At 49.6% G+C, this 23,558-nt stretch overlaps 1 protein-coding gene across 12 annotated transcripts in view; it reads left to right on the top strand.

Annotated features, from left to right (window-relative positions):
• Positions 1-23,558, top strand: part of EHMT1 (euchromatic histone lysine methyltransferase 1) — a 116,417-nt gene that overhangs the window by 52,974 nt on the left and 39,885 nt on the right. For 10 of the 12 annotated variants that reach the window (XM_032130658.1, XM_032130661.1, XM_032130666.1 and 7 more), the window contains exons 2-6: positions 351-438; positions 11,532-12,085; positions 14,605-14,646; positions 21,597-21,774; positions 23,347-23,483. In XM_032130658.1, the coding sequence (XP_031986549.1) occupies positions 393-438; positions 11,532-12,085; positions 14,605-14,646; positions 21,597-21,774; positions 23,347-23,483 (957 nt within the window). In that variant the 5' untranslated portion in view covers positions 351-392. The remainder of the gene's footprint in view (positions 1-350; positions 439-11,531; positions 12,086-14,604; positions 14,647-21,596; positions 21,775-23,346; positions 23,484-23,558) is intronic. The other 2 variants (XM_032130660.1, XM_032130670.1) reach the window with 1 other exon arrangement.

Below are 23,558 nucleotides of genomic sequence, written 5' to 3'. Positions count from 1 at the left end.
AGAGTCACCTTCTCGAGATGCCTTCCATGCAGATGGACTCAGCTGGATTCCCAGGCACGTTGTACTGGGAAAATCTGTCTGGCTGCATCCAACCCAGAGCTGGGAGGTGCCAGCCCTGGGCACAGCCCGCAGCCCCTGTGCTCCTTGGGCTGTCAGCCGGGGCCAGCCTTGCCGTGTTTTATCTGTGACCTGTGCCTTGGTGGCAGCTTCCTGGCAGCCTTATTTTGCAGAGGGAGGTTTGGCCGTGCTGTAAACAGGATGTGTCCATGATTGTCTCTTCTTTTGAATGCAACGTGTGTCTGAGCACTGAGCTCAACCCTGATATTGCTGTTTTTTCTGCCCCACCACAGCGAGCAGTGCTGAGTAAGGGAGAGCCAAGGAAAGACGGCTGCATGAAGACTGAGCTGCTGAAAGACATCACCAACAACAAAGAGGAAGGTGAGCACCTGCCCTGGTTTGAGAGTCAGAGCTGGCTCGTGAGGTGGGCACGTGATGGGGACATAAGTGGGGGCTTGGAGCTGTGCTCAGTCCCCCCACCACCTCAGGTGTGCTTCCACAAACACAGGCTCCCTTCTCCTGTGTTTATTCTCAGCAGGGCTCTTCCACTGAGGATGCAGATTTGCTTTTCAGTCCATCCCTCACCACTCCCCTGAAGAAGGAGATCTAATTTTCACTTCTGCTTTGCTGTGAAGTGCACAGGAGTTACTTTGAACTTCCTGTGTGTGACGGGTTTTAGCTGAACTCTGATCCCTTCCCATGCTGACCTTTTCCTCCCTCTAGGAATGTTGACTTTCTGTTTTGCTGTGGGTTTCTCTGTCACTGCAGAGCAACCCCAATGGCTGCAGGGTGGCTGGAGGGGTCAGGCACCCTACACCTTGTGGCTCCTGTGTGGGTTCTGCAGCTTTCACTGTGCAGGATGCAGCACAGGTTCATTTGACAAAGTCTTTTCCTGCAGGGTTGTCTGTGAGTTACATGCACACAAATCTAAGGGCTTAATAAATGTGTCAGTGGGATTAGGGAAAAAAACCCCACCACCCTTTATCTCTGCCCCAACTCCCTCCTTTCTTTCCATGGTTTTGTTATTCCTGGACTAGTTACTTCTCGTAGCTCTTCAGGGATTTGGTGTATTTTTGTTCTCCTTTCCATAATAGAGCATTAGGAAAGCACTGAACTGGCCCCATCGAAATCCCTGCTCTTATCTAGAAGCAAAATTTTGGACTTAACTCTGTTGTGTGTGAGTACAGCATTGCTTTTTCTTTCTTTTCTGTCCAGCATAATGTTTTGTCAAGCTGCTCTAGTTAGAAAGTAAAGCTCAGAGGAAGCAGAAATACTGAATGCTGTGTCAGGTGTTTGGATATTAACTGGGAGCACAGGAATCCTGCTGCCAACAGTGGTGGCATAGGGACCTCTGGTCTGGGCAGAGCAGAGACAAAAGTCTGAGGTGTCAGGAGGTGTCAGTGGGAGGTTGTGTTGCTCTGGGGGAGACTCACTTTGATCCCATGCCTTGCTTAGCTCAGGACTATAAAGCTTGTTTGTGTAGCTCTTGGCTGATCCTAAGGTGTCAAGAGTCTGTGGAGGTAAAAAACCCCAAAGGAGGGTGGGAAGAGACATTTCTGTGCCTCTTGGCTGATTTTGACTTGGAGCAAATGCTGTGTCAGAAGGAAGCTGGGAACCCTCCCTGTGCAGGAACGGCATCGAGGCTTCACAAGGTGCTGAAATTTCCACTCCAGTTCATTGTCCAGCTCTGTTCCCAGGGAAAGGAGGCTCCTAAATGTGAGCTGGGTGGTCTCCATTCTTCTGGAGCGTTCAGAATGGGTCCTCCCTCCCCAGGCACAGTGCGTGTGTCACAGACCATGGTGTGTGTGGTGCAGTTCTGGGACGTTGTCCCTCCTGCCCTGGCTCCCCAGCTGGGATCCTTGGAGGATCATCACCACCAGAACGTCGGTTCACATCCCAAAAGCCTGTTAATGACAGTGTTTAGAGCCGGCACAGAATTCACATTTTTGACTGTTGCATGAACATGAAATCATTCCAGCAGACTTGCAGGATGGCATGGAATAGTTTCTTTGAGCCCAGTTTCCCGGCTCGGGGATGGAGCTGGGATGTGTAGAGGGAGAAGCACCCTGAAGTCTCAGCTTTCTCTCCTCAAGTTTTCTTGAACAGTCATTTCCCTTTGATAGGAGGATGGTACTGTTTAATATCTTTGTCAGTGGCACAGACTGGTTTCGTTTGGGCTGCTGAGGGTGTGTTTGATGGCAGCCATGGCCTGCAATGTGTGACTGAACCTGCTCTGGATTGTGTTCCCTTTGGGAAAACCCCCTTGGCAGGTAGCCTGTCAATATTAAACCTGGCATCTAAACTTCCAGAGGCTTGAAGCTGCAGATCCAGAGGCTGACTAAAGGTGCTGTTTGGGCTACAGGCTGAGTGTGAATTGCTGTGTTTTCCCCTCTTTTCACTCCCCCCTGACTCAGAAAGGTGCTGATGCTGAGGGGGCAGGTCATTCCCCATTGGAATTGTGCCTCTGAATGGCCTTGCACCAGTTACACCTCTGTACAAACTTCAGCTTTCCCTGAATCCAAGATGAGACAGGAAATTCAGGTAGCTTGAAGCCTTGGCTGATATTTAGGGGTCTGACCCCAAGCAAGGCCTGTCAGCTGCAGTGGTGCCTGTGAGCACTGCCTGGCTCCAGCTCTGGTGAACATCATCGTGTTGGAGATCTCCATGAAGATCTCCTGTTGCAGGGAGGGCTCCTGCTCTGGTTTCATAGAATCCCAGACTGGTTTGGGTTGGAAGAGACCTTAAAGCTCATCTCATTCCACCTCCTGCCATGGGCAGGGACACCTTCCATAGACCAGGGTGCTCCAAGCCCCATCCGGCCCGGCCCTTGTTAATGTGCTGGTTTGAGGTGGTCCTCAGCCTGTCAGCCTTCATTTGGGACATCTCAGCAGCTGGGGATGGGTTGTTGTGTTTGGGATGGGGTGGGTGCTCTCAGGGAGCATCCTGAGGGTGGGAGGCCCTTGGGTGGGCAGTTGTGGTGCTCTGCTCTCTGTTCCTCGAGAGGGAGGTGTTGCAGAAATGCCCTGTGGTTCCCACCGGGGCTGTCCTCTTCTGCCTCCATCCTGATAAAGACAAATAATTGAACTCTAAATGTAACAAATTTGTAGGAATAAGCTCTTTGCATGTTCCAGCACTTTCATTTCCAGTTCTGGGGGTGAGTCCCAGCTTGTGGAAGTTGCTCACTAGGCTCAGTGTCGCTGTCTGTGTAAAATTGCTCAACACAGATAGAAAAAAGCTGTGGATGAGGCTGTTTTGTTGTCGGTGGGAAATGTTCCAGTTCAGTTTTACGTGTGGGTGTGAGCTTAGGTCCGTATTTCCCTTTGACAGGGTGGGGAAGGGGGCAGGGAGATGGGAGATGAGTGGAAAAAAGCTTTTATTAGGCCATATTGTCTTTAGTCTGACTCAGAGAGAAACTATTAAAAAGTGGTTTCTTTGCAAGAATCGCAAGTGAATTCAGCTCTCCTCATGTGCTTCACTCCCAGCTCTGCGTCTCCCTTGACCTTTCAAGGCAAACCACTCCTTTTGTGATTCCCCAAGCCCAGGGATGGAAAGTTCCAGTAAAGCAGCAGCGCAAAGGAGCAGGAATGGGTGTTGGGAATGAAGTTCCCCATTAGCTCCGGTGTTTCTGAGCCTTCACCCAGGGCAGCTGCTTTACAAGAGCCACGGTGCTGGAGCCTAGTGCTGGGTGAGACCTGCACAGTCACTGCTCTCAGATAAACTTCAGCCTGCTTTGAGAGACTGTCGGGTTTAAACTCTTGGAGGGGCCTTTTTTTCCCCCTTTTTCTCCCTCTAATTATTGCAGGTAGGAAGCTGCTGTGAGCACGGGAAGTGCTGCTTTCCACTGAGCAGCTGCAGCTTCTGCATGCCGAGGTGCAGGGATGGCAGCTTGAAAGGAGGGAAGGACTGATCTGCTCTCCTCAGGTACTTGGCACTGGGAGCCCCTGCTGAGGCTGACAGCAGGAGAGCAGGCAGAGCAAAGTGATGCTTCAGCATTTGAGATGTTCACCCAGCTGTGCACCCAAGCACTCCCTGGGTTTGGGACTCTTGCTCCAGGAAGGATGCTGGCAGCTCTGGAGCAGGAGCATCCCTTGGGCACAGCTGGGCTTGGGGCCTCGTGGCCAATATTGTTAGCAAAGGGATGAGTGAGTTTCCTGGAGGCTGTTAACCTGCTCTGAGTCATTAAACTGTTGAGCCAGTTTAACTGTTAATGTTCAAAGTGTGTCCTGGGGGCTAGGAGGGCCAAGGGAATACTGGAGGGCATTTTGGTGTGGCCAGCAGGTCAGGGGAGATGATCCTTTCGTTCTACTCGGCCTCAGCATCTGGAGTTGTGGGTTCAGTTCTGGTCTCCATGGTTCAAGAAAGACAAGGAGCTGCTGGAGAGGCTCCAGTGGAGGCTACAAAGATGATGAGGGGTCTGGAGCATCTCTCATGTGAGGGGAGACTGCAGGAGCTGGGTCAGGTTAGTGTGGAGCAGAGAAGACTCAGAGGGGATCTGATTAATGCACATAAATATCTCCTGGGGGTGTCAGAGGATGCTGCCAGACTCTGTTCAGTGGTGCCAGTGACAGGACGAGAAGCAATGGCCACAAACTAAACCACAAGAAGTTCCACCTCAGCATGAGGAAGGTAAAAAGAGCCCTGGGACAGGTGCCCAGGGAGACTGTGGAGCTTCCCTCTCTGGAGATGTTCCAAACCCACCTGGATGTGTTCCTGTGTCACCTGCTTCAGGGACGAATGACATCTGTGGTCTGGAAACACCTGGACACCACCCACCTTCACAAGGGGTTGGGGGGGGAAGAAGAGACCATCAGTAACTCATCCCAGAGAGGAACTTTTGCCTGAAAACATTCATCTGTGTTTCTTGGCTTCAAAGTGCTCAGCTTTTTGGCTTCAATCACAGAATCCCAGAATTCCAGACTGGTTTGGGTTGGAAGGGACCTTAAAGATGATCCAGTTCCAACCCCCTGCCATGGACAGCGATGCCATTCCCTGGGTCAGGCTGCTCAGGGCCCCTTCCAGCCTTCAGTGAAAGGTGCTTTCCTTCCCCATGGATTCAGGGTCCCCAGCTGCCACCTCTCTCTGATCTGTGTGGTTTCAGCCCCAACATCTTCATCCTTTTGATGGCAGCTGGGCTCTTCTCTGCTTGGCAGTTTTGCTTTTTGTTTTTGTTAGAGGAGGAAGAGGGGAGGGAACTGCTGTAACACAGGGATTAAAAACAGGTGCATTTCTCACTTTTATCCAGCAGGACAGTTGGGTATTGAATCAAAGTCTGTGGGATCTGCAGTGTTATGAGGATGATCTGCAAAGTGGTTAAGGTGGAACATCTGTGAGATGTGTGTGTAAATACAGCTGTATGCACTGCTTGGACTGCACTCCCAAATCCTGAGCTTTTCCTTTAAGCTCTCTCTGTGCTTAGTTCATTTAAGCTAAGTTCATTTAAGCCCTGTCTTTGATTAAACGTTTCTCTTGCAGCAGCTGAAGCCTCTTGGCTCTGCCAGGGCTCTGTGCTGGGGGCTCTGGAAAGGCATGGAAAATCCCATGGGCAGAGTGTCTTGCCTCCACCAGAGCTCAGCACCAAGATACTCAGAAAAATGTGTAAAAGTTCCAGATCAGATAATAGTGCATTTGTTGGAGAATAATTTTTTATTTCTGTTTCTTTTCTTTCTCTCTCCCTTTTCCCTCAGACCTGGTGGCAGCAGTTTGGCCTGGAGTACAAGGGCTCCTAACGCTTGCATATTTTTCTTATTTTGTCTCACTGAGCAGTGAACTCCAAACTTTAAAAATACATTTAAGCCTTTACATTTTTCAGAACATTGTCAGAATTACACTGAGTTTGGAGTTGATACCTGGCCTGCCCCAGACGGGAAGTTTCTGGTGGGTGATCGTCCCCTTGGGTCCCCACAGAGGTGATGGTGTCCCCTCCAGCTGTGGCCAGGATGGCTAGTGGGGACAGTAACACATCTGTTAGACAGCCTCTGCCCACAGATAAGTTTTGGCAGGCTGGACCCAGCTCTGGCAAGCTCTAGGGCAGGACTGGAGCCAGGTCTGGCTCTGCTGAAAGGGCTGGAAACCCCAGCAGGCAAAGACAGCAAAGAAAGGATGTCTGGGCTGGGAGAGCAGAGGTGGGTTTAATTTTACCTAATTTAGGGCTTTTTTTGAAGTTACCATTCTAATTCTGAATTAATCCAGCTTGTTTCTGCTTATCCATGGTAGCAGGCAGGTTGGACATGGTCCAGGCAGGGGGTGAGTTTGTCCAAAGATGTCTAAAGTCAGCCTGGGCTGCTTTTGAGCTGTTGGCTTCTCTCCTTTGGTTGCAGCGGTGGCTTAGGGACACCCTGAAGTCTGACACCTAAAATTAGATGAGGTGGTCTCATCCTGTCTTGGCTTCTCTTCACCAGAGTCTGTTTTTTTCAGGGCAATTTTAATTCCATTTTGAATGACTGTGATGTTCTGAGAAGAAAACTTGAGCCTGACCCTTCTGCTTGAGCGTGGGCAGGACTGGGAGCTCTGCAGTGCTCTCAGGGGGTTGGTAACTCAGAGGAGGGATTTAAATTTATTATTGGGTATTCTTTTTGCCACGTGGAGTCATGGGGATAATGGAATAGCCCAACTTCCTGAGTCTTAAACTGCTTGTGTTTCTAGAACATACCCAGCCCCTAAATGAAGTTTTTACTGAAGTTTGTGCCAACTTGGTATCAACTTCAAACACCACCAGTAAATCTCTTGGGCACATTACCTGGGTTTTAAATGAATCCAGGCTCAGAGGGACATTCAGGCAGTGTTGGGGTCCGTGGGAGAAGCTTTTCCTGTTGCATCTGGCACTGGGGATGCCTAAAGGAGCTTTGAAAACACCGAGATGCTTCTAATTAATAAGGTTACACTTCATGGATGCAGGCTAGAGCTTCCTACCTTTTATTTCTTTTTAATTAAAGAAAGGATGGTTGTAGGTTAAAGAGCAGTGAATGAGTGGGAGAGAAAACTGAATGTGGAGAAAACCTCGTTTTGGCCTACTTAGAAGGGATGAGAGCTGTAAAGTCACAAAGTTTTAGAGAAGTACCAACTATAGTTTTACAATTCCCTTGCACTTGTGGCACAGGAGCAGAAAAGCAGCTGAGCAGCGTTTTCAAGGGGAGAACTCACTGCCACGAGGTGTAGTTGAAATGAGGATTTTAGCAGGTTTTCAGTGAAGCTTCTTTTTGGGAATGGAAAAGGGGGGGATGAAAAGGCCACGTCAGGAGGAAGCATTTCTTTAGGTGTCTGGAGCTGCTGAAGAGCTTCTGTGGGCTGCTTCATTCAGTGAATTGTCATTGTGAGGCACCTGCTGGCTCTGGTTTGTGTTCCCATCCCTGTCTGCGGGCCACAGTTCAGCCAGGCTGTAAAATATGTTGAGTTTTGTCTATTCAGCAGTGCTGTGCAGGTGCCCTCGGTGAACCTGAGGCTTGCTGAGCGTGGTCAGAGCTGCAGACATGTCCTGTCACACGGGGATGGAGCACACGGAGTGCCAGTGGAGCTGGAGCCAAGCCTGGGATGGCAATTCCTGTTCTCCTCTTACCAGATCAGGTGTTTTGGTTGGGAAAACCAGACCAGCTCACTTGAGTTGGCCACAGAAATTAAGTGATGCAGCTCCTGACATAACTGGTTCTCTGTGGGCAGCTCTTTAACTTGTGTTCAAATTTGGGACAATGGGGTGGTGCTTCTTGCAGGAGCTCAGTGTGTAGAAAACAAAGCCATTCCAAACTATTCATGGATTTTAGTGCTGCCAGAAGAGGGAGTGGGAAAATGGAGAGGATTTTTCCCCAAACAAAGGGAAGGTCCTGCCTGCGGTGTCTCAGACTTGTTGGAGGCTGGAGGGGGACACGGTTTCTCTTCCTATTCCGTCCCTGCCCTCTGCTATGAAGTTCCATCTCTCTGTTTCATCAAATCTCTGCTCACACGGGGTGGGAAGGCTGGTGCCTGTTTATAGGGGACTGATGCCACTTCCACAGTCAGTCAGATTGCATTTCACAATAAGTGAAATAAGTGTGTGTGTGTGTGATTTTAATTTTAGCCTCATGGATTTTTCATAAAGCCCGTGATGCTTTCTGGAGTAATGCAGTTACTTTTTCCCCAGGGCAGTGCTCTAATTCACATTGTTTTGGTTGTCTTCATGGCAGGTAGAGCAATTCTTGCCCTCTGCTTATTCAGTTTGTCGCATAGTCAGCCACTGAGGTTATTTGACTGCTCTGATGGGAGAGCACAGTATTTAAATCAACAAATATTGAAGGCTTCATTCAGCCAGGTGCCTAAAGCTGAGCTCTAGAAACCTCCAGCTGTGGTTAGAGATCTTATTTTTTGTTGTTTTGTTTTTATTTTTTTTCCTGGCACTGACTTTGCAGCAATAATTGCTTTAATGGCCTTTTAAAGACACTGAATGCAGAAAGAGAAACAAGAATTGAAAGAATAAAGGCATAGTTGTGGCTCCCTCTGCCCACAGCTTTTCAAATAGTTAAATAAAACAGCGAAAAAAGGAGCACTTTATCTTCTCTCAGAGTTGTAGCTATCAAAACCAAACCCTTGTGCCTCTTTCTGTACACAGGGGGGTCTGGGTGGTGTGAGAGGGAGCAGGTGGAGGTGATAACATCGAATCCTGCTTGGAGAACCTTCAATCACTGCTCCTGCAGGTGGGGTTTGTGTCTCTGTGTGCTCCAGAGAGCACTGGTGAGCAATTTTTGGATGCTTTGGAGCTCTCTCTGGATGCTGTGAGCCAGCAGGGGCCACATGGGAGGCAATCCCAGCCTGGGCTGCCTGGAATTAGGGGGAATGGATCTCTTAGTGCAGGTGTCACATCAGGAGAAATGGCCAGAGCTGATCCCCAGGAAAAAGTGAGCACTCAGGGTTTGAAGAGACTTTCCAGATGTGTCTGGAAAGATGCTTTGTGCCAACATCTGTGGCTTTCAGCTGGAAATCAGAGCATCAGTGGGACTGTCCCCCTCTTAATTGATGAGCAGGATGAGGCTGGAGGGGTCGGATGCTGCAAGAGGTCTTTGATACCCCCTGGGCAGAGCCTGGTGGGAGTTCAGCACTGACCATGGGACTCTGTGTCCATTGGATGCTCCATCTACTGACCAGGCCTAAGAAGGCTTTCAGTTTGCTGGAAATGTTTTTAAATCTCAGATGGGCACCAAAACCCAGGGAGTTTCGGGAATAAAAGATTGAGATACTGGAATGCATCACTTTTAGAATCTAGAGCTGCCAGTGCTGTTTGGGCAGGAATCGTACCCAAATCTTTCAGGTCAACCCAGTGGGAAGGAGGTGTTAAATATCAGGGAAAGGTTCTTCCCCCAGAGGGTGCTGGGCACTGCCCAGGCTGCCCAGGGAATGGGCACGGCCCCGAGGCTGCCAGAGCTCCAGGAGCGTTTGGACAGCGCTGCCAGGGATGCCCAGGGTGGGGCTGTTGGGGGGTCTGTGCAGGGTCAGGAGCTGGGCTGGATGATCCTGGTGGGTCCTTTCCAGCTCGGGATACTCAGTGATTCCATGATTGAAATGGACTAAACAAATGCATTAAAAAAGGGTGGAAAAAGGAGGAGATTTCTTTTTCCCAGTGGAAGTGGAAAGAGAATTTGGGTGGGTTTTGGGAGGAGCTGTTCTGGTGAGCTGTGCAGTGCTGGGTCTCCTCCCTGCTGACCTTTGCAGGGAGCTGCCTGTGCTTGGAGCTCAGCTTTGCAGAGTCAGTCCAGGCATGCTGGGCTTGGCATCCCAGGATCCTGGTGGTCCTTCATGCTTTAGCCTGGCACCAGGTTTTGCCAGGTCAGAAGAGACGTTTGTGAGTCCTATGAGCAGCAGCTGAGGGAGCTGGGAAAGGGGCTCAGGCTGGAGCAAAGGAGGCTCAGGGGGGACCTTGTGGCTCTGCACAAGTCCCTGACAGGAGGGGGCAGCCGGGGGGGTCGGGCTCTGCTGGCAGGGAACAGGGACAGGAGGAGAGGGAACGGCCTCAGGCTGGGCCAGGGGAAGCTCAGGGTGGACAGCAGCAGGAATTTCTTCCCTGGAATGGGCTGCTCAGGAAGGTTTGGAGTCCCCATCCCTGGAGGTGTCCAAGGAACACCTGGACGTGGCACTCAGTGCTCTGGCCTGGGTGACAAGGTGGGGGTTGGTCACAGGTTGGACTCGATGGTCTTAGAGGTCTTTTCCAACCTAGATTCTGGGATTCAGGATGTTTTCCTTGCCTGTTTGTGCTTCAAGGGCAGTGTGAAATGAGGTGCTGATACCCAGTGGTCTGGCGCTCATCCAGTGTGACTCCAGGCTCTTTGGATCCTGCAGGTGAAAATTGCTTTGGTGGGAGCTGGATTGAATCAATCCCCCCTGCTCTGACAGTTCTTGTGTTTCTTTTCATGACTGTCTGGTCTCTGGAAGGAAAACAAGCCAAGGAATCCCTAACAGCAGGTTGATGTAATCATTGCACTGAGCGTGCCAGTGAATTGTTATCACTCCTGGTTGCCTGGGGAGCTGCTGGTTTGTCGTGTCAGAAACTTTCCTGCCAGTACATGACATTCATAGTCGGATTTTTTTCAGCTTGGATCTGAAATCTTTGATAGGATGAAATCATTGATGGGGGAGCAGGGAAGTGTTTGGAAGGGAAGGAAAAGAAATGTTTTACATGGGCATTGTTGAGCATGAGCTCTGTCAGGCTGTGAAAACCTTGCTGCATTTGAATCATAGAACTATTTTAATCAAGAAATGCATTTACCACGCTTCACTCCTGTGTTTACTCCTGCTGTTACCTCTGAAATGACACCACGAATCCTGGTCCTGTCGTGCTTTGTCGTGCTGAAAGAGCCAATTCCCACTGAACAACATTCCCAGGAGAGCTGGGACAGCCAGGGAGTTATTCCTTGTGATGTTCCCTGCAGCAGCAGAGCCCTGATGTGGTCATTTGGCTGCTGGGCTGTGTCTGTGCCACAAAAGCTCACAGGGACAGCTCTACCAGCAAAGCTTTTCCATGTCATTGTGGCTCTGGGAAGGGCTTTGCCAGAGATCGGGATGCAAGATGGGGCAGAGTTTTGTTTGCCAGGCGAGCTGTTGACATATGGTCCAATAAATGCAGTTATTGGACAAGCCAGAGATAATATTTACCTTGAGAAATCCGTTGTTGGGAATAAATGGCAAGTGGGAGTGAGTGCACTGCTGTCACCTGGGCCACCCACCCCAAATGTCACCGTGTGAGGATCCAGGAGGGCCGGGCAGGTGAGTGAGGGAACAACCTGACACTCAGTGCTGTGCTTTAGTTGATGTGGTGGTGGTGGTGGATCCATGGTTGGATGGTCTTGCAGGTCTTTCCCAACCCTAAATGTTCTGGGATTCTGTGATCTACATCAGGCAGGCTGCTGGAGGAGAGGGCTGCTCTTACACTGTGAGTAGCTATATCTCCTCCTGGGAGTTTCAATACCACTTGTGACCCTTTTCTCCTCTCTTCCTCCCTGTCCTCCCTCTCCCTCCAGGGTTTAATGCCATGGCTGCAGATGAAAGCGCTACAGAAAAGCAAGTGGGGGAACCAAAAATGGCAGTAGACGGGGAAACCAACGGTTCCTGTGAGCACAGCGAGGGTGGGGGCCACCCAAACCCAGCGAAAAACACTCAGGACAACACGAAAGTGAGCCAGCAGGACTCTACTACTAAATTAAATAGGATAGCAGAGAACGGCATTTCGGAGCGGGACGGCGAGCCTGGGAAGCAAAACCATCTGAAAGCAAATGACTTCACACAGACTTCAGTCACAGGGAGCAATGGATATATCCTAACCAAGCAGATGGCACAGGAGCAGCCTCTAAGGACTACCAGCTTTGCTTCTCTCACTGGCCACGCTGCAAAAACCCTGCCTGGAGGAGCAGGCAAAGGCAGGACTGTGGGGTCCTTTGCCCAGCTCCAAGCCACGATGCCAAGCAAGCTCGGGGAGGGCAGTAAGGACACGGATGCTAAAAAAGGCCCCGCTGCTAACGCTGAAGTCAAGGTCCACCGAGCACGGAAGACAATGCCTAAACCCACCCCCAGCCTGGTAATGTACCTGCCCAGCACCCAGTGCTGCTGCTGGGCTTGCTCTTGGCTTTCTCTGGGGGTGTGAGGGATACCTGGCTGCATGGCAACACGTGGCATTCAGAGCTTGCCCACTGAGTGGATTGGTTTTTTATTTTATATATATATATATATATTTATTTATTTATTTTAATTTTTTCTCTTCCTACAGACAGAGATGTTAAAATAGATGGTCACATGGCCCCCACCAGCTCCTGTCCCCAGTGTGTTTCTAAATATATAATTGATCAATTGCCTCCTCCAACAGATCTATGTGAGACACTAAATGGCCTTTCTCTCATGGCTCTATTGCTCATCAGCCTCTGCTGACATCCAGAGCTGCTTGTGAAACAAATTAGATTTCTTCTAAGGTCGACCCAAAGGAAATTAAGCATAGCATGTAAACTTGAGGCTCCTCCTAAGCTTGGAAGCTGTCAAGGAGCTGATCTGTTAGGCAGCTTGATTGCATTGCTGTAGGAATCATTATTGGGCTAAAGCAGATGATGATTTCTCTCCATGCTGGGAAATGTTCTCTCCAGAATCCTTAGGAGTGGATTTACCATCACTCAATAAAGCAGAGCCCTGCTTTTTTTTGGGAGGTGTAAGGAGGTGTCATTTGGTGCATTCATGTCATAGAGGGGAGGGCAGAAATGGGCCTTGATTTGTCATGGGACAGGTTTGGTTATTTTTTGTTCTTTGCCAGAGGCAGGGAATAGATCCTGCAACAGGCAGATCTCCACTACAAGCAGTTGGTTTTCATCCCAGTGATGCTTTATGTGACTACAGTGAGCTCAACCCTCTCTCTGTGCTGTGCCTGAGGGTGGAGGGAGACTGGCCTTTGGGTCAAGGGAAGGATTAGCCATGGGAGTCGTTCCCAGAAACGCATGGGAGCTGCTGCAGCCTTGGTGGGTTCTCTGGGATGGATTGGTGCTGTGATGCAGCAGATCCAAAGTGGCCCTCAGATGCCTCCCACATCACAGCACAGCAGTGGTGTGGTGTGAAGGGCTCAAAGCTGTGAGTCCCTGTGGTCTGGAGCAGGGAAAGAGAGAGAAAAAAGGGAAAAGAGAGGGGTGGCACCTTGCCAGCCCCAGATGGGGAAAGGTCTCTTGGCTGCGGCACCACCTGTGCCTCCGGAAGCAGCTGGGAGTCCAAAGAGCGCAGCAAGATCACAAACCTGTGGGCACCAGGCTTGGGAGAGGGGCAGAAACCACACCTGCCTGCCAGGATTTCCAGCCAGCCCTCCCCAGCCACTCATTTCCCCTCTGCCTTCCCCTGGCCGTGTTTGAATTCTCTGCTCTCACCCCGGCTGTGCGTCCTGGCTTGCACAGGGAAGCCCAGCTGCCATAAATCTCCCGTGAGGATATCTCTCACCCAAGGAAGGCTTTGCAGCCCAAACTGCCTCCAGCCCCCAGTTGTGCACTGGAATTAGGCCGGGCAAACTCCCAGACCCTTGTGGAATTTAACACACACAGATCCCATGGGGCTGAGCAATTGAAAGAGGCAATTCCCGCCTAAAAGGCGACTGCTAGATTAGGAGGGAGTGTTTTCCTCATTCATATTTTATGATACATCAGAAGAATATTTATATTCACCCCTTGGGCTTCAAGGTTTGTGTCTGGGAAGTGCCGTGTGGTGTTCAGGAGCTCTGGGAGTGCTGGGACGTGGCTCGCTGGGATGGTGCTGCTGATCCTAATTTGCTCACAGGACAAAAGCAGCTTCAGAAACCCAAAGCCTGCAATTGTTGGGCTGCTCTAGAAGGTACGAAGCCTGTCCTCAGCTCCTCTGGCCATTTGCCTTGGGCTTAAAATAGGGAGAGAAGCAACATTCCCAGGAAGGGTGGTGAGAAGAGGTTGTTCCTATGTTCTCAGCTCAAGCCTCTGCAGCTGAATGGGAACCCAAGATTTGATCTCAGTTCTGCAAGACAATGAAACATCTGTTGTGTTCAGCCTTCCTGATAATTGCTACCTCATTTTCCCCCATTGTCTCTGGAATTTACATGCTATTTTCTTTGGAGCAGCAGAGTCCTTGGTAGTTGTCATTTTTCTATCCCGATTATTTCTTTGTTGAACTGCTTAGAGGAGGCTCCTCAGCCCAGCAGCTCAGGGGCTTTTCCTGCACCAACCTTCACACCTTTCCCCTTCAAAACTACCATGAAATCAGGTGCTATATCCCAGGAAATAAATTGTGGAAATCACCCAGAAGCTGATATTACAGAGGAAGTTTGCTTGGCTAGTATTTTTTAGAGCATTGTTGTTTTCTTGGTGAAACTGTTCTTGCAGAACTGTTCTGCCCGGGAGGAGGAGGGGAGGAAGGTATTTTGCTGCCTGCAGTGTGAACATTTGTTCCCCCTGGTTCCTGCAGAAACCCACTGGGGCCAAAAAATTGTTTTCTGTAATCCAATAGCTGCCAGGGGACCTTGGTAGCCTTTTCCTGCACATGTGAATTGGTCTCTGAAAGGAAGAGAATTTTCTCACCAATTTAACGAGCTTTTTCTCTGTTTAGGAGTTGCTTCCTGAATTGGGATCGAAGCTGAATCTGAAACAGGTGACAATTTTAATTGATGTTGTCGCATGTTAAGGTGGTTTTTGAACAGAGACCTCGGCAGAGTTGTTGACAGCATCATTTCTGCTCCCCTTCTGAACAGAGCAGTCACACAAGCATTGCACCTTTTGGAGGAATCTTTCTTTCACTCCTAATCCATTTTACAACCCTGTTAAGAACCCAAAAGTTCCCAGGGCCAGGCCACAGACTGAAAGGCAAGTGTGTGTCTGTGTGTGTGTCCTGTGCTTGGAGAAGGCCCCTCCTGCTTGGAAGCCACGGTTTCTGAGCTTAACATCAGGAAAACATAAGGGATAAAGGATGATAAAGGGAGTGAGAGCATCCCAGAGGAGCAGGTGTCTGAATTGGGAATCCCAGGTTGTGTTCCCTTTCCTTGGTGACCACAAGGCTGGAGTCTGGGGTGTGTGTCTCTGGTGGTATTTTTTTTATGCTGTGCAGAGGACTGGGTCAGGAAATAGTGCAAAAATCCTTTAAATGAGTGTTTTGGCCTGATGCACAGTGGGCCACATCCCTAAAATGCCAGGTACCAGGTTAACTGGGGAGACAATGTGGACTGGGAGGAAGAGTGTGGAGCAGGAGATGCTTTGCTTATGTTGGTCTTTCTACCAATATTCATCAAACTATTCCTTTAAATTCCTGATCACAGAGCTTTTAAACTTCCTCCTTTGTGTGTGCACACAGGTGCTGCTGTGCTCACCTGCCTGGGCTGGGGCTGCTCTGCCAGAGAACACCTGGCCTGAGAACACCCTGTGCCCGTCTCTCGAGGCCAGGCAGGTGGCAGCTGGGGAATTGCAGGGGTCTGGGATTGCTCAGAGAGCTCTGACCCTCCCATGTGCAGCAAACGTAAAGCAAAAGGGCAGGGCCTAATGGGGTGATGGTAATGGGGATGTTGTGTCCTTGGGGAGGACTGAGAAGGTGCATCCAGGACCCCCTCCAGATGGGTATCCAGGTGTGCTCCACGGGACTGAAAGTGTGAAATCCATCAGTGTGAGCTTGGGCAGAGTTAAATGCCATGGAATCACAAAATATCCTGAGCTGGAGGGACCCACCAGGATCATCCAGTCCAACCCCTGGCCCTGCACAGACCCCCCAACAGCCCCACCCTGGGCATCCCTGGCAGCGCTGTCCAAACGCTCCTGGAGCTCTGGCAGCCTCGGGGCCGTGCCCATTCCCTGGGGAGCCTGGGCAGTGCCCAGCACCCTCTGGGGGAAGAACCTTTCCCTGCTCTCAGCCTGAGCCTGCCCTGGCCCAGCTCCAGCCGCTCCCTGGGTGCTGTCCCTGGCCCAGGAGCAGAGATCGGAGCTGCCCCTCGGGAGGAGCTGCAGCCCCCGGGGAGCTCTGCCCTCAGTCTGCTCCAGCTGAACAATCCCAGTGCCCTCAGCTGCTCCTCACGGGCCCCTCCAGACCCTTCACCATCTTCCCTGATGGAAAATCTCCTTCAGGAGTGGCAAGGTTGCCATTGGGCTTCTTATACAGAGGGGTTGCTGCGGAGGGAAGTGAGAATGAGGGCTGTTGTGCAGTACATTTAATTCAATATTTAACCGGTTGTGCTGGTGCTGCTGAGGCGGCCGTGCTGGCTGGAGGTGCTGCCCCAGCTCTGACCACAGCCCACAGAAATAACGGCCCTGGCCCCAGCAGAGGAGTTTATTTCTGTCAGGAGCCCTGGTGTCACATCTGGCTTGGGCTCCCCTGTTTCGTTTTGACTGATGTGTGACACTCCCTTGCCTTGGAGCTGCTTGGTGCAGGAGGGGACAGGGATGAGATCCACAGCCCTGAGTGCTCTGCTTCAGAAACACATTGAATGCAGGTTTGGGGGAACAGCTACGCTTAAGCTCAGTCTACCTGGCTGCCCAAATTATGTTTTTATGTAGATACATGACTGCACTAAGATCAGTGCAGTTGCAATCAAGTCTCAGTGGAATCCCCCCTCTAATGGGCACATGTTAATCAGCAGATGAAAGGTGGATCAGCCTTGCAGCTGGTCTGATCTAGACTAAGACCAAAGCCTTGCAGGTTTGTTGCTCCAAGCTAAGACTTGATCAGGCTCCTGAAATTCAGCAGTGAAAAACACAATCCTACAGCAGCAGAGCAAAGGCAGAGCAGCACCACTACCGCTCCTATCATCTGCTTGTGATCAATTTTTTATAGCAGACTGATATTTCTTGCTTAACCACCACTCACCAGTTGTTAGAGGCGGATCCCCCTGGGAGCTGCTGCTTTGTGCTCTTCAAAGGCAGCGCCTTGGTACAAATCTCCTGACCCTGTGCCTGATGGATGGAGAGGCTGAGCTGCTCCCTGGCAGCTGCCCTGTTCCCAGTGGCAGTGCTGGTCACCTCACTCCTCCTGCCCGGTTGGCTCTGGTTTACAGCTCGTTCTGTGCTGGAGATGCAAGTCCTGCAAAGAAGAGAGATAAGGGAGCGTGTAATCTAAGCCTGAGGTGGTTTCAGGCCTAAAGAGCCCTTCTGCAAAGGGCTAAGAGCTGCCCTGCTCCCAGGCAGGACCTGTGTTTGTGTTCTTCCATCAACACTCTGGTTTCTCTCCCAGCCTGCTGATTCTGGTAATGGAAAAACCCTTTAGATGCTGAGCAGTGGGAAAAATGCCACGTGGGGTTTAGGGAGCCAGCACAGGGATCCATTACAGAGGTTGGTTTGTTCTGTAGTTTTGCTTTCAGGAAAAAAACCAAAACAACTGAGGGTACTCTATCTTTTGCCATTCTTAGTAACTTCTCCCTGCTGCTATTGGGAACTTCTGTGCCAGTGATACAAATGTGGTCGATCCCATTAAAATGTAGACAGCACTTGAGTTTAATTTTTGTAAACACATCGAATGTTGTGTTCTTGCCCCAGTCTAAGCAGATTTCTTGGCTATATTTCTCACAAGGGGGTTGGACAAAGTGGTGTTCCCATGTTTGCTGTTTGCAGGCACAAGCATTTGTTGGAACATCTGCCCACCTTCTTCACTATTCCCAACATGAAATTGTGACTTTACAGTCTTTTGCAGAGGATGAGCTGATACTACATGAGAAGCTGCAAGAAATGAAGATGTTGCTGTTGCAGTTTCTTTTTCTCTCTCATTTATAGTCCTTTCTTGGCCTCCAGTGGCCCACACGTGTGGGGTTAGGACAACATGTGCCCATGGGGAGCTCAAACTGCATCCTGGAGTTTCCTTTGCATGGGATTCTGCTCTCAGTACTTCTCTCAAACTGTGGGTAAAACCTGTTTAATAAGAACAGCAAAGATGTAACTGTTTTATGTAGCTGAGAACCAGGAAGGGTGGTGAGAGGACTGACTATGGGTGTATAAAAATTCATGCTGATCTTTTTTATTACAATCCTTAGATGGAACATTTTTTAATGTGTGTATATATATATATATACACACACACATGAGAGATCTCTTCACCTCTTTCTGGGAATTCTTGCTCTTTACCATTGTTGCACATGCCTCCAAGTAAATCTTTATCTCACAAGACTCAATTTAATTTAAAAAAACTTTGACCAGAATTGCCATGAAGCAGTCACATTTAGCAGTTGTCATGCACCCTGTTGAAGATTTTAAATTTATTTCTGTGTTGTAATTACAGAGGGAAAAAAAACCCCCAAGCTAATAGCATACTACTTTTTAATTTAAATTTTGGTTTGTATTCTTTCAAACAGCCTGGCACGTCCTGAATATGAATTCCTGATGTTTTTGGAGTAACAGCACCTTTTATCAGAGACCAGTTGCAAAACCCTGCACTTACAGGACACAAAGTGCAGCCCTTGTTTACATTTGTGTCAGATCTGCCTGTCCCAAGCTCATTTTTCTAATTTTAAGTTAGAAATGGAAGGCATTTGGAACTTGGGAATTCTCAGAATAATTTGTAGCCCACAGTTACTGTTAACCTTTAGATCTATAAACTCAGGACTTTTCAGAGGTATAAATAGTGTCGTTGAGACTATTCTTGGCATACTGTACCCTGCGCTCCTGACGTGCATTTTTTAAGGGGTGGAACAACTGGGAGCAGACTCAGGAGTGATCCGAGGTCCAGCAGATGATCCTATGGGCACTTAATTTGCTCATTCTTTTAAAATTATTGAGGAGGAAGTTTAAAAAAAAAGCAGCAGTTAGTCATAGTCCATAAGTATCTCCTGAGAGTGAGAGGTTCTGATGAGACAGGGCTTTTTAATTTAGTTGCAAGAGCATGATGCATTTAATTATTTGACAGTGAGAGCAATTAAGCATTGGAACAACATATCAAAGGCTGTGGTGGATTTGTCGTCTTTGAAATCGTTAATCCAAGACTTGGTGCCCTTTTTAGAAAAGCTGTGGCAATTGAGCCATAAGTTATGGGCTTGATGCAGGAATCATTGGCACTTTGATGGCCTTTTGCTGTGGGTCATTTCTGATTATCATTAGAGCTTTGCTTGGCCTGGCTCTGCCAGCACCACACACGTGGCACAGCCTAATTAGGGGAATCAGCCTCTTCCCAGTTTGTTCCCAAGGTCACATTGCTTGAGAGCAGTGGCTGAGGGTGCCTGTCTGAACCTGAGTGCTTTTATTGCTTCCTGCTTTTTATTCCAGCCTTGCTTTTGCCTGGATTCCTCTTTCTGTTTGGGTTTTTCAGCTGTTGCTTCACAGGTCCCTGTAAGAAGAGTTCTCCTGCAAGTGGAGCAGCACTTAAACCTTGGAATCATGGAATGGTTTGGGCTGGAAGGGACCTTAAAGCTCATCCAGTGCCACCCCTGCCATGGACAGGGACACCTTCCACTGTCCCAGGCTGCTCCCAGCCCCAATGTCCAGCCTGGCCTTGGGCACTGCCAGGGATCCAGGGACAGCCCCAGCTGCTCTGGGCACCCTGTGCCAGGGCCTGCCCACCCTCCCAGGGAACAATTCCTGCCCAATATCCCATCCATACCTGCTCTGTTTCAGTGTGAAGCCATTCCCTGTGTCCTGTCACTCTGTGCCCTTGTAAAGAGTCTCTGTCTTTCTTGTAGCTCCTTCAGGTACTGGAAGGCCGCAGTGAGGTCTCCCCAGAGCCTTCACTTTTCCAGGCTGAACAATCCCAGTTCTCCCAGTGTTTCCTTGTGTTCTGCTGCCTGTGCTCCTGTTTTGCTGGAGCAGCTCTGCCCAACGTGCCTGCTGTACAGCTGGATCACCTGTGGGATAAATCAGAGGACAAATCCAGTGTAAAATGTCATGGCAGAGGCAGCTTTTACCCCACTGGCTGTTGACACTGTGGGAGAGAAGGACAAGCAGTGACTGTTTCAGGTTCCTCCATGTGTTTCCTTTGCTCATGTCAGGAAAATTAATCCACCAACACCAAAGGTTTATGTCCAGAAAGGAGACAGAGGAGTCCTGTTACTTTATTCGAATAAAGGGAAAGGCCATGGGGCATTCCCGTGGGGTCTCTCAGATTTTTGGAGGGCGCAGCCTCCTTTTTATCCCAGTTTCCCAGCAGCATTTCCCTCTCTCTTTCCCCACTGGCTGAGGTATTGAGAGGTACAGACTTCCCAAAATGCCTAATACCTAAGGTTCCCTTCTAATGTACAACCCCCCTTTATTTTAATTCTTATGGAATTTATGGCTCTTCCCATTGTTTCTTTCATCTCTCAATATCCAATTTCATTTATCAGCAGACCTACAGTTTATTTGTAAAGACAAATCTCTTTCTTTCCATTCATCTATCAGTGGAATCCTTCCCATTGTTTCTTTTATCTCTCAGTACTAGTTTTATCTTCCAGCAGGCCCACAGCTTGTTTGTAAAGACAAGTCCCTCATTCCTTTCACTCACCAGGGACCTCCTTGCTGGGCTGAAACAGGAAGATGTTTCAGTGAGCTGGGCTGAGGGGCCTTGCACTGACCTTGACTTCCCTTTGCCACACTTGCCACGAAAGGCACGGGAGTAAAAGCGCCATTAAACCATGACTGTTTAAAGAATAAACACAGATGGAAAAGGGAAACACAAATACATGCTGGACCTCTCTGAGGCTTTTAGGGAACACAGAATGGAGTTAGACACTCAGGAAGGGAATTGTTTCCTAAATTAGAGGAGAAAACATTGAAGTAACATCAAAAGCTGAGAAATGGCACTCAGGGACGTGGTTTAGTTGTGGGCTTGGCACTGCTGGGTTAATGGTTGGACTTGGTGACCTTAAAGGTCTTGTCCAGCCTAAATGATTGTCTGTGGAGCTGCAGGAACCCTTCTTTCATAACCAGAGGTGCAGGATGAGACTTTGTATTGAGTTCAAGCTTAGATCAGAGCAGGTGTGAGAGGCTGTGGTGCCTGAGAGGGGCTGCAGGAGCAACTACAGAATTCCTGTAGTTTGCAGCAGGAGCTTGGAGCCTGTCTGGGGCTTGGAATAGCAACAGCTGGAGTGGGAATACGTGGTTTAAGGGCAGCTTGGACAGGTGTCTGTAGATGCTCCTGCAGTGTCACACAAAGAGCTTCTTTGCCTGTGTTTGTCGTGTGCTGGGCTAGAGGGGGGAGCCTTTGCTGAGGCTCGATGGTGCCAAATGCTGTCCAGAAGGAAAGATCCCTTTCCTTTGCTGCCTGCTCCTCCAAAACAGCTCTCCGTGAGTGTTCTGAGCTTGCTTGGCATGACAGCCACACTCAGGGTGTGTTCCAGGTGCATTGGTTGCGTTGGTTCCTCCCTTCCAGAGTCACCCAAAGCTGTGTAAACAGGGTCTGCTCCTTGTCATTACCTGTGCAGGGTCACCTGTCACCAGCACAGCCTTCAGCCAGTGAGGGACTCACCTCAGCCAGGCTGGCAGTGTTTGGGCAAAGCCCCCTGACGTGCTGGAGGAGGGGCTGTGTGCTTCTGCTGGGAATGTGGGGTCCTGCCTTCAGATGGAAGTGATTATGGTCGAGAGAAAGGAATTGAAATTCATTTCCTAATTTTTTAAAAATTACTTATTCAACGCAGGAACTCAATTTGACTGCCTTTTGTTTTCCAGCATGCAAGTAAAGACCCCAAAGATGGGAGAGACAGCAGAGATCAGAAGGAATCCAAGGAGAAGGACTTTGAGAACATGCTGGACTTCGTGAAGCCGTTGTCGTTGCCCTCTCTCCCGGGCCTTCACCAGTCACTACCTCAGAACCAGAGCTATGTGGCCACCACCAAGTCGCAGACAGGTAAAAAGGGAAGGGTTGGAATGTTTTAATCCTCAGCATCACCCACCTCCCAAACCTGTGGGTGGGGCTGAGGAGATGAGGAGGTTAACAAGGACTAAAACCTCTGTTAGCACCTTTTTGCCCCTCAATCCCCTCCAGGGTTCCCCTCCCTGTTGCTGTGCTGCCACAGCCCTTGTCTGTCAGAGTTGTCTCTTCTGAGAAATCGTGTCCCCAGGCTGCTGCTGCTCCCCTCTGGGTGCTGGACAGGGGACATCCCTGCAGCCCCCTGCTGAAGTCCCCTCCCAAGTGAAGGGAGCGTTTCCCATGCAGTCCTTGCTGCCCCACTGTGTCCTGGCATGCAGGATCCCCCAGGTGTGCTCTGCCAGGCTCCTCTCGTGCCTCTGCTAAAACCTTTCCTTGGAGGGGACACTTCACTCTCTTTTTCCTCTGGGATATTCTGAAGATTTCTAACAATTCTGAAGGGCTTTGAATCTCACCACAGCTGCTTGGCAAGAATTACAGCCTTATAAATAAAATTAATTTGGTTTGCAGAATTTGTTTTAGAGGTCTCTTCATAAATTTTGGTGAAATTTCATTATCATGGAAGATGAAGAAATGCTTTCAAGGGACAGGCTGTGCAAGTGCAAACAACACCAGTGGTGCTGAAGCTGGCTGTTCCTAAAAGAGCCTGCACCAAGCATCCTTCTGCTGGGCATTCACCAAAGACAGCAGCAGGCAGGGAGCTGTGATGTCTGCTTTGATTAGAAGGCCAAGAGGGAGATTTAACAAATTAAGACCCAATCTAAAGAGTGAAAGGAATCAAACAGGCTTCCACAGTAGGTGTGAAATGAGGTTAAGTGGCAAACAGCTCTTAATGTAAGGTGCCTTTTCCTTTTGTGTTCTTCAGTTATTGTCAGATTGCTTCCATTGTCAGTCGGTATTGTTGGCCTTGCAGTCTCAATTTGAGCAATTGGATTCCATTCAGCCTCCTACAACATCAGCACCATGGCCAAATGCAGGATAATTTAAGGATTTGTGTGGTGATGGAGGGGCCAGAAGGAGTGTGCAGAGGGTACTCAGAGTTTGGGAAGCTGTGCAGCCCTGGCAGGAAGCTGTTTGTGTGTCTGCACATCCGTGTGTGTAATCTTCTGCTCTGCTTGACTTGTAAATAGATGGTTGGAGTGGGAGGTTTCCTCAGGTCGTGCCCTCAAGTGTGATTTCATAGAATCACAGAAGGTTTGGGTTGGAAGGGACCTTTCAGATCATCCCATTCTGACCCCTATGCAGGGACACCTCCCACTGTCCCAGGCTGCTCCAAGCCCCAATGTCCAGCCTGGCCTTGGGCACTGCCAGGGATCCAGGGGCAGCCCCAGCTGCTCTGGGCACCCTGTGCCAGGGCCTGCCCACCCTCCCAGGGAACAATTCCTTCCCAATATCCCATCCAGCCCTGCTCTGTTTCAGTGGGAAGCCATTCCCCCTTGTCCTGTTACTCCAGGCCTTTGTCCAAAATCCCTCTCCAGTACAGCCCCTGCTCTCTATCCCATCTTTTCATTCCTGAGCAAACTTTGGGTTCCTTCTGCTTCTTTCTTCCAGCTGCTGCAGTATCTCGGAAGAAAAAACGGAGAATGGGAACCTATAGCCTGGTTCCCAAGAAAAAGACCAAAGTGTTAAAACAGAGAACAATGATTGAGATGTTTAAGAGCATAACTCATTCCTCTGTGGGTGCCAAGGTAAGGGCAGCACTGAGCCCGCTGCACATGTCTGTTGTCAGTCACATGTCCCTTTTTCTAGACACCAAACCCGCG

The sequence above is a fragment of the Corvus moneduloides genome, chromosome 21 (assembly GCF_009650955.1).
Source record: "Corvus moneduloides isolate bCorMon1 chromosome 21, bCorMon1.pri, whole genome shotgun sequence".
Classification (NCBI taxonomy): Eukaryota; Metazoa; Chordata; class Aves; order Passeriformes; family Corvidae; genus Corvus; species Corvus moneduloides.
The sequence above is the reverse complement of the archived record's forward strand: the minus strand, read 5'-3'. Positions and strand labels throughout refer to the sequence as shown.